The sequence below is a fragment of the Rhinopithecus roxellana genome, chromosome 14 (genome assembly GCF_007565055.1).
Source record: "Rhinopithecus roxellana isolate Shanxi Qingling chromosome 14, ASM756505v1, whole genome shotgun sequence".
Classification (NCBI taxonomy): domain Eukaryota; kingdom Metazoa; phylum Chordata; class Mammalia; order Primates; family Cercopithecidae; genus Rhinopithecus; species Rhinopithecus roxellana.
In genome coordinates this window covers 5,803,808-5,817,316 of record NC_044562.1, presented here as the reverse complement: position 1 = coordinate 5,817,316, position 13,509 = coordinate 5,803,808, and the positions used below count along the sequence as shown (strand labels likewise).

At 37.4% G+C, this 13,509-nt stretch overlaps 1 protein-coding gene across 1 annotated transcript in view; it reads right to left on the bottom strand.

Annotated features, from left to right (window-relative positions):
* Positions 1 to 13,509, bottom strand: part of LRP1B (LDL receptor related protein 1B) — a 2,016,348-nt gene that overhangs the window by 235,083 nt on the left and 1,767,756 nt on the right. Inside the window, exons 61-62 of the mRNA XM_030916410.1 lie at positions 13,053 to 13,241; positions 12,047 to 12,195 (exon numbers count right to left, since the gene is read on the bottom strand). Of these exons, the coding sequence (XP_030772270.1) occupies positions 12,047 to 12,195; positions 13,053 to 13,241 (338 nt within the window). The remainder of the gene's footprint in view (positions 1 to 12,046; positions 12,196 to 13,052; positions 13,242 to 13,509) is intronic.

Below are 13,509 nucleotides of genomic sequence, written 5' to 3'. Positions count from 1 at the left end.
GAAGAACCCAGTGCCTGTATAATGGATATGTTAAAATTTGGCAATATAGCCTAGTCTACATTTTTTCTGCAAATGTGAACAACGGTGATTTTGGAGAATTCCACAATAGGAACTATTTATGCAGCAAGCTACAAGATGATCTTCCAGGAGAGCATATTGTTCAGGAAAACCTCTTGAGATGACCTGCAAACACAGACAAGCTCTCACATTTACATGTTGTATAAAGAGCTACTTGGTTTTGTGGTTGGTTGGTTGGTTGGCTGGTTGGTTGAGATGGGGTCTCCCTCTGTCGCCTGGGTTGGAAGGCAGTGGTGTGATCTCAGCTCTCTGGAGCCGCAACTTCTTGGGCTCAAGAGATTCTCTCACCTCAGCCTCTGGAGTATTTGGGACTATAGGTATCTGCCACCTTGCCCAGCTAATTTTTGTATTTTTTGTAAAGATGACGTTTTACCATGTTGCCAAGGCTGGTCTCAAACTCCTGGGCTCAAGTGATCCTTCCACCTAGGCCACCCAAAGTGCTGGATCACAGGTGTAAATAAATCACCACACCAGCCCTGAAGGGCTACTTGTACACTACAGCAGCAGACATGAGTGGTTGCTACAGAGATCCTGTGGCCTGAAAAGTCTACAATATTTGCTATCTGGCCCTTTACAGGAAAAGTTTGGCAAACACTAAATGGGGCTAAAAACTATCGGGAATATCAGGAAGAGATATCTAGTCAAACTAATTTAGGTAATTTGAATTAATTTAATTTAATTGCATTTTCTTCAGAATCTTGGGCAATTCAATTAACATCTCTCAGTCTGTGTTCTTTAACCATCAAAAGAGGATCTGAAGATAATCTGAAGTATCTTTTCTAGCTCTGTCATGCTGTGATTCCATAAACATTCCTGAACACTGAAAATACTGCCTTTATCCATGATGAGTATGGGCCCCACATAAATTTTAAGAATATCTCTCTAAAGCATTTAAGGCCAACACAGTTCTTTTCAGTTTTCAGAATTCCTAATAAATACACATGATCTTTTAGGACAAAGAGAAATTCTGATAATTTTTTTAAAAAGAGGTAAAAATAAGGCTCATTTTTTTTTTTTTTTTTTTTTGCTGACTTAAAAAACTGAATGCACAGAAAAAAACTCTTGTAATAAAACTTGTTCTCCAGATTACCTAAAAACAAACCTATTCACCAAAATATTTATTAATATGTTTTATTTGTTGTATTATCCTTTCCACTTGAAACAGCTAAATAAAAAGTCGTGAGAAAGGCAATAATTCTATCATTTATAGAAACGGAAATTTTAACTCCTCCTTTTAAAAATTAACTATTGAGTGGCAGATTAATACTAGAGAAAGTAAGTGAGTTGTTATATGGCGATATTTATTTACTTACAGGCTATTTAGCACGCAAGTGACTTGATACTGGAGACAAATTATAGGAAGTTATTATTGCATATTACTTTTATGAGAAAGGTGATTTGAACTCACATGTAGCTGCTGAGACAGAGTAATTATTGTTCCTATTAACTTCATTATTGCCCAAATATAAACAGTGACCAAAAAGCTCAGTTCAGTTATGTTTTAGTAATCTATGACCGTAAACTAATTACTTTCTCAGTACCACTCAGAGAGAAGGAATTAAAGACAAAAATCTCACTTTCCATACAGAGCACATGCATCTGGAGTAGCTGTCACTAAAAAAAAAAAAAAAATCACTTGAAATTAGTTAAACCAAGCAGTATGTAACATTTAGTCAATTTCTCCTGGTATATCAAATTATTTTCCTCTTCAATTTAGTAGAACTTCATTGAAAAGCATATATCACAATATTCATCTGGAATTAAAAACATTTCTAAAAGTTAATTGAGATGATTTTCTAAAAGTTATTAACTTCTTTTAGAAGTGCTTATGTTGTTATTTCCATATAAGTGACTGACAGCAAGCTGGCATTTATCTTAGCATGTTACATACAAGAAAGATTTGTAACAGAAAACTATAGCCTAGGCTGAATTATTACTAATGAAAATAGATTAGCAATTTAAAGGTTTGTTTATTTAGAATACTGTTACTTTCTTCAAATAAGAGATTATTTGATGTTGCCTTTTGCTAAATTTGTCTGGATATGATGGACTGGATTCATGATAGATTTACATCATTTAAAAAATATAAGTGTGAATTTTGTCTCCCAGTGGCAATCCAAGAAGGAATAGAGCTCTATGAATCCAAAGGGAGATCTGACTGTTCAACTGATTTTTCCATATTTGCTTAGCTTGTACATTTCTGTTGTGTGTGTGTGTGTGTGTGTGTGTGTGTGTGTGTGTGTTTCATAAAATATGAGAGGAGAAAACTTACCTTTATAGATAGTGACTGTCTGGGGATACGAGGGAAAGCAGTTACCCTTAACATTAAATATTTCTAGTCATTACAATATATTAAAACACATTAGTAGGAGAACAGCAGGTCTCCTGAGTATCCTCAAAGTCTTCCCAATCATGATTGCAAAAATATCTAAATTGCATATTTTTTTATTCACTAAATGAGCCCAATTTAAATAAACATGAACTGTTGGAATTATATATGATATAATGATTTTGCTCTTCATTTGACTTTGATAATAACATTAAAGGGTTTTGAGTTAAGGGAGGCCAGGGTAAAATATACTTATCTTATTTTTCATGTTAATCAATATTTTATTCTCACAGGAAGATCTCTTCTATTTCATATCTTAGCTTCATTTTTACATACTTAAATTCAGTAACTTAAAAAAGATTAATGCTAAATATAAATATAAAAGTCTTCATCATAAATGTTCTCTAAGACTAATATCATCATAAAATAAAGTGTAGATTGTAATTATCACCTACAAGAAAAAGTCATAAAGAAACTACTAAATATGTGTCTACTAATACGAATACAAGGATAAAATGCAATCCCAATATGGTGAAGTTTAGTTGAAACAAGAAGAGTCTCTATTTTAAAGCCATTTTTTTTTATTATTATTATACTTTAAGTTCTAGGGTACATGTGCATAACGTGCAGGTTTGTTACATATGTATATTTGTGCCATGTTGGTGTGCTGCACCCATCAACTCGTCAGCACCCATCAATTCATCATTTATATCATGTCTAACTCCCCAATGCAATTCCTCCCCCCTCCCTCCTCCCCATGATAGGCCCCAGTGTGTGATGTTCCCCTTCCCGAGTCCAAGTGATCTCATTGTTCAGTTCCCACCTATGAGTGAGAACATGCGGTGTTTGGTTTTCTGTTCTTGTGATAGTTTGCTAAGAATGATGGTTTCCAGCTGCATCCATGTCCCTACAAAGGACACAAACTCATCCTATTTATGGCTGCATAGTATTCCATGGTGTATGTGTGCCACATTTTCTTAATCCAGTCTGTCACAGATGGACATTTGGGTTGATTCCAAGTCTTTGCTATTGTGAATAGTGCTGCAATAAACATACGTGTGCATGTGTCTTTGTAGTAGAATAATTTATAATCCGTTGGGTATATACCCAGTAGTGGGATGGCTGGGTCATATGGTACATCTAGTTCTAGATCCTTGAGGAATTGCCATACTGTTTTCCATAATGGTTGAACTAGTTTACAATCCCACCAACAGTGTAAAAGTGTTCCTATTTCTCCACATCCTGTCCAACAACTGTTGTTTCCTGATTTTTTAATGATTGCCATTCTAACTGGTGTGAGATGGTATCTCATTGCGGTTTTGATTTGCATTTCTCTGATGGCGAGTGATGATGAGCATTTTTCATGTGTCTGTTGGCTGTATGAATGTCTTCTTTTGAGAAATGTCTGTTCATATCCTTTGCCCACTTTTTGATGGGGTTGTTTGTTTTTTTCTTGTATATTTGTTTGAGTTCTTTGTAGATTCTGGATATTAGCCCTTTGTCAGATGAGTAGATTGCAAAAATTTTCTCCCATTCTGTAGGTTGCCTGTTCACTCTGATGGTAGTTTCTTTTGCTGTGCAGAATCTCTTTAGTTTAATTAGATCCCATTTGTCAGTTTCGGCTTTTGCTGCCGTTGCTTTTGGTGTTTTAGACATGAAGTCCTTGCCCATGCCTATGTCCTGAATGGTACTACCTAGATTTTCTTCTAGGGTTTTTATGGTATTATGTCTAACATTTAAGTCTCTAATCCATCTTGAATTAATCTTCGTATAAGGAGTAAGGAAAGGATCCAGTTTCAGCTTTCTACTTATGGCTAGCCAATTTTCCCAGCACCATTTATTCAATAGGAAATCCTTTCCCCATTTCTTGTTTCTCTCAGATTTGTCAAAGATCAGATGGTTGTAGATGTGTGGTATTATTTCTGAGGACTCTGTTCTGTTCCATTGGTCTATAGCTCTGTTTTGGTACCAGTACCATGCTGTTTTGGTGACTGTAGCCTTGTAGTATAGTTTGAAGTCAGGTAGCGTGATGCCTCCAGCTTTGTCCTTTTGGCTTAGGATTGTCTTGGCAATGCGGGCTCTTTTTTGGTTCCATATGAACTTTAAAGCAGTTTTTTCCAATTCTGTGAAGAAATCATTGGTAGCTTGATGGGGATGGCATTGAATCTGTAAATAACCTTGGGCAGTATGGCCATTTTCACAATATTGATTCTTCCTATCCATGAGCATGGTATGTTCTTCCATTTGTTTGTGTCCTCTTTGATTTCACTGAGCAGTGGTTTGTAGTTCTCCTTGAAGAGGTCCTTGACATCCCTTGTAAGTTGGATTCCTAGGTATTTGATTCTCTTTGAAGCAATTGTGAATGGAAGTTCATTCCTGATTTGGCTCTCTGCTTGTCTGTTACTGGTGTATAAGAATGCTTGTGATTTTTGCACATTAATTCTGTATCCTGAGACTTTGGTGAAGTTGCTTATCAGCTTTAGGAGATTTTGGGCTGAGACGATGGGGTTTTCTAAATATACAATCATGTCATCTGCAAACAGGGACAATTTGACTTCTTCTTTTCCTAACTGAATACCCTTGATTTCTTTCTCTTGCCTGATTGCCCTAGCCAGAACTTCCAACACTATGTTGAATAGGAGTGGTGAGAGAGGGCATCCCTGTCTTGTACCAGTTTTCAAAGGGAATTTTTCCAGTTTTTGCCCATTCAGTATGATATTAGCTGTGGGTTTGTCATAAATAGCTCTTATTATTTTGAGGTACGTTCCATCAATACCGAATTTATTGAGCATTTTTAGCATGAAGGGCTGTTGAATTTTGTCAAAAGCCTTTTCTGCATCTATTGAGATAATCATGCAGTTCTTGACTTTGGTTCTGTTTATATGCTGGATTACGTTTATTGATTTGCGAATGTTGAACCAGCCTTGCATCCCAGGGATGAAGCCCACTTGATCATGGTGGATAAGCTTTTTGATGTGCTGCTGAATCTGGTTTGCCAGTATTTTATTGAGGATTTTTGCATCAATGTTCATCAGGGATATTGGTCTAAAATTCTCTTCTTTTGTTGTGTCTCTGCCAGGCTTTGGTATCAGGATGATGTTGGCCTCATAAAATGAGTTAGGGAGGATTCCCTCTTTTTCTATTGATTGGAATAGTTTCAGAAGGAATGGTACCAGCTCCTCCTTGTACCTCTGGTAGAATTCAGCTGTGAATCCATCTGGTCCTGGACTTTTTTTGGTTGGTAGGCTATTAATTGTTGCCTCAATTTCAGAGCCTGCTATTGGTCTATTCAGGGATTCAACTTCTTCCTGGTTTAGTCTTGGGAGAGTGTAAGTGTCCAGGAAATTATCCATTTCTTCTAGATTTTCTAGTTGATTTGCGTAGAGGTGTTTATAGTATTCTCTGATGGTTGTTTGTATTTCTGTGGGGTCGGTGGTGATATCCCCTTTATCATTTTTTATTGCGTCTATTTGATTCTTCTCTCTTTTCTTCTTTATTAGTCTTGCTAGCGGTCTGTCAATTTTGTTGATCTTTTCAAAAAAACAACTCCTGGATTCATTGGTTTTTTGGAGGGTTTTTTGTCTCTATCTCCTTCAGTTCTGCTCTGATCTTAGTTATTTCTTGCCTTCTGCTAGCTTTTGAATGTGTTTGCTCTTGCCTCTCTAGTTCTTTTAATTGTGATGTTAGAGTGTCAATTTTAGATCTTTCCTTCTTTCTCTTGTGGGCATTTAGTGCTATAAATTTCCATCTACACACTGCTTTAAATGTGTCCCAGAGATTCTGGTATGTTGTATCTTTGTTCTCATCGGTTTCAAAGAACATCTTTATTTCTGCCTTCATTTCGTTATGTACCCAGTAGTCATTCAGGAGCAGGTTGTTCAGTTTCCATGTAGTTGAGTGGTTTTGATTGAGTTTCTTAGTCCTGAGTTCTAGTTTGATTGCACTGTGGTCTGAGAGACAGTTTGTTATAATTTCTGTTCTTTTACATTTGCTGAAGAGGGCTTTACTTCCAATTATGTGGTCAATTTTGGAGTAAGTGGGATGTGGTGCTGAGAAGAATGAATATTCTGTTGATTTTGGGTGGAGAGTTCTATAGATGTCTATTAGGTCCGCTTGGTGCAGAGATGAATTCAATTCCTGGATATCCTTGTTAACTTTCTGTCTCGTTGATCTGTCTAATGTTGACAGTGGAGTGTTGAAGTCTCCCATTAGTGTTGTATGGGAATCTAAGTCTCTTTGTAAGTCTCTAAGGACTTGCTTTATGAATCTGGGTGCTCCTGTATTGGGTGCATATATATTTAGGAGAGTTAGCTCTTCCTGTTGAATTGATCCCTTTACCATTATGTAATGTCCTTCTTTGTCTCTTTTGATCTTTGATGGTTTAAGGTCTGTTTTATCAGAGACTAGGATTGCAACCCCTGCTTTTTTTTGTTCTCCATTTGCTTGGTAGATCTTCCTCCATCCCTTTATTTTGAGCCTATGTATGTCTCTGCATGTGAGATGGGTCTCCTGAATATAGCAGACTGATGGGTCTTGACTCTTTATCCAGTTTGCCAGTCTGTGTCTTTTAATTGGAGCATTTAGTCCATTTACATTTAAGGTTAATATTGTTATGTGTGAACTTGATCCTGCCATTATGATATTAACTGGTTATTTTGCTCATTAGTTGATGCACTTTCTTCCTAGGCTCGATGGTCTTTACATTTTGGCATGTTTTTGCAATGGCTGGTACCGGTTGTTCCTTTCCATGTTTAGGGCTTCCTTCAGGGTCTCTTGTAAGGCAGGCCTGGTGGTGACAAAATCTCTAAGCATTTGCTTATCTGTAAAGGATTTTATTTCTCCTTCACTTATGAAACTTAGTTTGGCTGGATATGAAATTCTGGGTTTAAAATTCTTTTCTTTAAGAACGTTGAATATTGGCCCCCACTCTCTTCTGGCTTGTAGAGTTTCTGCGGAGAGATCTGCTGTTAGTCTGATGTGCTTCCCTTTGTGGGTAACCCGACCTTTCTCTCTCGCTGCCCTTAAGATTTTTTTCCTTCATGTCAACTTTGGTGAATCTGGCAATTATGTGTCTTGGAGTTGCTCTTCTCGAGGAGTATCTTTGTGGCATTCTCTTTATTTCCTGAATTTGAATGTTGGCCTGCCCTACTAGGTTGGGGAGGTTCTCCTGGATGATATCCTGAAGAGTGTTTTCCAACTTGGTTCCATTTTCCCCCTCACTTTCAGGCACCCCAATCCGACGTGGATTTGGTCTTTTTACATCATCCCATGCTTCTTGCAGGCTTTGTTCAGTTCTTTTTCTTCTTTTTTCTTTTGGTTTCTCTTCTCGCTTCATTTCATTCATTTGATCCTCAATCGCCGATACTCTTTCTTACAGTTGATCGAGTCGGTTACTGAAGCTTGTGCATTTGTCACGTATTTCTCCTGTCATGGTTTTCATCTCTGTCATTTTGTTTATGACCTTATCTGCATTAATTAGTCTAGCTGTCAATTCTTCCACTCTTTTTTCAAGATTTTTAGTTTCTTTGCACTGGGTACGTAATTCCTCCTTTAGCTCTGAGAAGTTTGATGGACTGAAGCCTTCTTCTCTCATCTCGTCAAAGTCATTCTCTGACCAGCTTCGATCCGTTGCTGGCGATGGGCTGCCCTCCTTTGCAGGGGGAGATGCGCTCTTATTTTTTGAATTTCCAGCTTTTCTGCCCTGCTTTTTCCCCATCTTTGTGGTTTTATCTGTCTCTGGTGTTTGATGATGGGGACGTACTGATGGGGTTTTGGTATAGGTGTCCTTCCTGTTTGATAGTTTTCCTTCTGACAGTCAGGACCCTCAGCTATAGGTCTGTTGGAGATTGCTTGAGGTCCACTCCAGACCCTGTTTGCCTGGGTATCAGCAGCAGAGGTTGCAGAAGATAGAATATTGCTGAACAGCGAGTGTACCTGTCTGATTCTTACTTTGGAAGCTTCCTCTCAGGGGTGTACTCTACCCTGTGAGGTGTGGTGTGTCAGACTGTCCCTAGTGGGGGATGTCTCCCAGTTAGGCTACTCAGGGGTCAGTGACCCACTTGAGCAGGCAGTCTGTCCGTTCTCAGACCTCAACCTCTGTGTTGGGAGATCCACTGCTTTCTTCAAAGCTGTCAGACAGAGTTGTTCGCGTCTGCTCAGGCCTCTGCTGCTTCCCCTGTTGTTTTTTTAGCTGAGCCCTGCCCCCAGAGGTGGAGTCTATAGAGACAGGCAGGTTTCCTTGAGCTGCTGTGAGCTACACCCAGTTCCAGCTTCCCAGCGGCTTTGTTTACCTACTTAAGCCTCAGCAATGGCGGGCGCCCCTCCCCCAGCCTTGCTGCTGCCTTGCGGTTAGATCACCGCAGACTGCTGTGTTAACAATGAGGAGGCTCCGTGGGCGTGGGACCCTCCCGGTCAGGTGAGGGTATATTCTTCTGGTGTGCCCGTTTGCTTAAAGCGCGGTATTGGGGTGGGGGTTACCTGATTTTCCAGGTGTTGTGTGTCTCAGTTCCCCTGGCTAGGAAAAGGGATTCCCTTCCCCCTTGCGCTTTCCAGATGAGGCGATGCCTCGCCCTGCTTCAACTCTCGCTGGTCAGGCTGCAGCAGCTGACCAGCACCGATTGTCTGGCACTCCCTAGTGAGATGACCCCAGTACCTCAGTTGAAAATGCAGAAATCACCGGTCTTCTGTGTCGCTCGTGCTGGGAGTTGGAGACTGGAGCTGTTCCTATTCGGCAATTTTGCTCCGCCCCCCCAAGTAAAGCCATTTTTAAGTTGACTTTTTTTCTAATTAAAATGATTTTCATTAAATATTTTAAATGACTAGTGTTATATGAATTGAATTTAATCTTAACTTTTATTAGATTATCAGACTATGTTTTCAATTCTAATAGAATTCTTATTGATGTGATTTGCCTGTTTTTTCCTAAAATAATACTATTTGGTGAACATGTCATTTGCTGACAATCAGTAGATGATATATCAAAATCCCTATGTAAGAATAAACAAAGAATGCAAAATTTTCGTCAGAATACTTACTAGCATGATTGTAAACTGCCTAGATAATTTGCTTCCTTTAAAGGTCTACCTCACTGAAAATCATGTTTCTACAAACTGATTTTTCTCCAAGAAGTATACAAGAGATAGATTTTCTTCTCATTAGATCATAAAAGAACCAGAGGTAAAATGGTCTCACAAATGAGAAGATTTACAGGGATAACCACTTAACACTTTGCATTACCTGTTCTTCATTAACATTTTTTCTTCTTTTTTTATTTGTTTTTATGTTTTGAGACAAGAGTTCCACTCTGTTGCCTAGGCTGGAATGCAGTGGCACGATCTTGGCTCACTACAGCCTCCGCCTCCTGGGTTCAAGGAATTCTCATGTCTCACCCTCCTGAGTAGCAGGGATTTCAGGTCCATGCCACCACGCCCAGCTAATTTTTAATATTTTTTAGTAGAGATGAGGTTTCGCTATGTTGGCCAGGTGGCTCTCCAACTCCTGACCTCAAATGATCCACCTGCCTCATCCTCCCAAAGTGCTAGGATTACAGGTGTGAGCTACCGGGACTGGGCAATTAACTTTTTCCTTGAAGATGAAACTAATGAAGTGATACCTCCTCTTTTTCTGTTGTTTTCAGAAATATGGTTGAAAAGTATTGTCCACATTTGGATTTGTTTGCTCTGTCTTGCTATTGTTAAGTTTTTAAAAATTCATGATAGACTATTGGGGATATTTAAAAAATACAAATATTTTAGTGTTGTCATCATGGATACCAAATTGGGAAATAATTTTATTAGATAAATAATACTTTCAGGGCGAGTTAGGTTTTCATTTATTTGACTAATCTAATTTGTTGGCATTGGATAAACAGTTACAGATTTTCATATATAATATTTTAAAAAGTGTTACCCCTTTGATGCCTGTAGTGAGTCTGATGTTTTACTCTCTGTGCCTTGCTATTTGAGATGTTCACCTGTGCTTCAAAGAATACCGTGATTTTGCTCTATTTTTAGTTGGCTATTAAACCATCGCCACTGTAGTGACTCAGGCAGGCATCATCCCTACTAAGCCAGTGACAGCCTCAGTTTTGGGCCTCAACAGACTGATAAATGTATGATCACTCCAAAGCAAGAGACCAAAGATTATTTTAGAATAATCTGAGTGGATGCTACCTGAACATTTGACTAAATAGCACCAACAGTATTGATAATTCTATTTTAAAATATTAAAAAATGTTATTTCTCTCTTTAATTTGACCACTAAGAATAATCCAGTCGCTAATTTTCTCTCTCATAATGGCTTAAATTTCCAGCTCTTTAAAAATAATATTTTTTACACAAATACTCAGGGACATATAATTAGAATAACACATTTTGTATTAAAAGCAGAGTTTATGGCTTGTGCTTTCAACGAGCCATCAGAACCTCCTGAGGGCAGCTCACACTACACACATGACTTTTTATGTAAATTTCAGCTTCAGCATATGACAAGAGTAATAAACAAAATCTACTATGTACCAGGGACTTTTCCCATTTAATCTGTATATGGCTTAGAAATAGTATATAATCCCATTTAAAAGATGAGAAAACCAAGGTACCAAGAAGTAACAAACTCAATTTAAAGTCGAGTCTGGGTTATGATCACAGAGGGTCTGGCTTCAGAATCTATGCCCTTAACCTCTACACATTCTGACTCCCTGAAAAAGTCCTAGTAGTTATTATTTATGCAGTTCTTTCGTGCAAGATAGTCCTAAGTCTAATCTGAAAGGCAAGCTAAGCTAAATTTAGCTTCTCCATTTTGAAGATAGAAACAATCTAAGAGAAACTCGGTCTCTTGCAATGAAATCACTGCTAGTAACTGGAAAATTAGCAAATTCAAACACAGGATTCTAAAAACAAATTTAGTCATTTAAAAGACAAAATGTAGTTTGACAGTTTTATCTTAAATCCAACATGATAGTGGCTCATGTGTTACAAAGTACAGTTTTATAATGTGATATGACTATTGTCCAAAATTTGAAAGTAATCAAATCAAGTCCATGCAACTACAATACAGTAGACAACTTAACTCCTGGGATATCTTCAACTGAAAATAATTAAATTTTAAAGAAAAAAAGGTTTCAGAATAAAGTTATTTTGAGCATATAATTTATTTTAATAAAAACAAAATCTAGAGACTTACTCTCTATTTAATTTATCTTTTCCAGATCACCAACTCTAAGAAATGGAAAGTGGGGACAGTGACATAGAGCATATTATCTGGAGAGATTTCCTGCTCTGTTTAAACTCCACCTCCTTTTACCTACACCATTCCTCAATCACCTTGCCTTATTAAACTACATAAAATCTCCTCTGCTGTTGCTGCTATGCCCACTTAGGATTTGAGACATTATTTGTGTGGATCTGTGAAATACTTTTTTCTATCTCTCTCTTTTTTGTTTGTTTGTTTGTTCGTTCCCTTTTTGGCCTTTATTTATTCTTCCTAATGGCTAAGGCCCATTTTAATGAGGTGTTACAGTGCTTTTCCTTTATTCTGTGACCATCTCTACAAGGCATGGAATGATCATTCAATGTTATGCTAAACAAAAGAACTGATGTTTCACCATACACTCTAGAAGAAGATTCGCAGACCTCCACTCACCTGGCTGGCTGTGCAGTTGGATAAGCAAGTCCTATTATCAGCTGCCAGATAGAAGTTGGTAGGACATGCACAAGTATGGGTTTTTCCAGGGGCTAAAAGGCACAGATGACTGCAACCACCATTATTTATCATGCAGAGATGTTTGGAGACTACAGATAAGAAAGAAACAACAACAACAAAACAAGATAATCAAAACTAATAATATAACATGGGATTAGAGATAGGACATTTAAGCTTCATAACTTGAATTGGAATAAATTTTTGTAATCAAGAACTCATCAAGACTATAAATATAATTTTACTTTGTCACAAATGCTACTCATTGTCCATTGACATTAATTTGACCATTCAATAATTTTAAAGGTGCATTTCTACAAAACAAGAATTTTAGTAGGAAAAAACTGTCCATGAGAAAAATAAACAAGACTAGAAGCATTTTGGATGAAGACAAACATATGTTCAGAAATACAAACATAAAATAAAACAATGAAACAATGATCTATACCTAGGAGTGTAATGGCTTTGCTTTATAGGCCAGATAGGTTTTTTAAGGAAAATAATCAAACCTTTATTTCACAAGGCCAGATGAAATTCCTATTAAATATATGCTGAAGAAAAGTTGATAGAGTTGTCAGTTTTAAAACCCTAGAGCTACTTAAACATAATTCCTCCTACTCAACATTACAGAAACTAAGGATCCTCTATTTTGTAAACAAATTATTTCAAGAATACAGTCTTCACTTATCTGACTAAATACATTATTATCATTTTAGCTTTATATGAGTTGAACAAATCTACAATTCTTTGTCCTATTATTGAGCTTCTAATCATATGCCTTAAGAGCAGTACTTCATATTGATTGAATTCTTCCATAAAGTGATGCTAAATAATTAAATCTAGTAATCTTCATCAAAAATAAAATTACATTTAACCTTGAAAGAATAAAAAATGGAATGTTACTGAAAGATGTTAATGCATTTATGGAAATCATGGAAAGAATAATTACCATCAGGTTGTCTATAAGAATGATACACCTGGATATCTGTGATGGCATGCCATGAGTTAATCAGTGAGAGTCTGTCTGCTCCGGATGTTTTATGGGCACGGCTGAGTGACTTGGTTTTCCCATCAGTCCAGTAGATGTAGTCTTCAAACAATGTTAGTGCAATCACCCCTGGAATATCTTGATTAGGGACTGTAATAGGAGATGGTAAGATTAATGTTCAGTCTTGGAAGACTGCCAGTTAAAATATTCAATACTACATGGGCTGACAGATACAACTGCTACAGAACTTCATGTGAATAATTGCTGTGACAACCTGTCAGGCCAGCAAAGTTCTTTATTACCGGTTAAGAGAATGCAAGATTGGGCACAGGAGCTAGCTTTGCTCAGATTCGGCTTGGTTCAATCACTGGAAAAAAAATGAATGTGATTCTTTCACCATTAAAGCCTGCTTCACCAG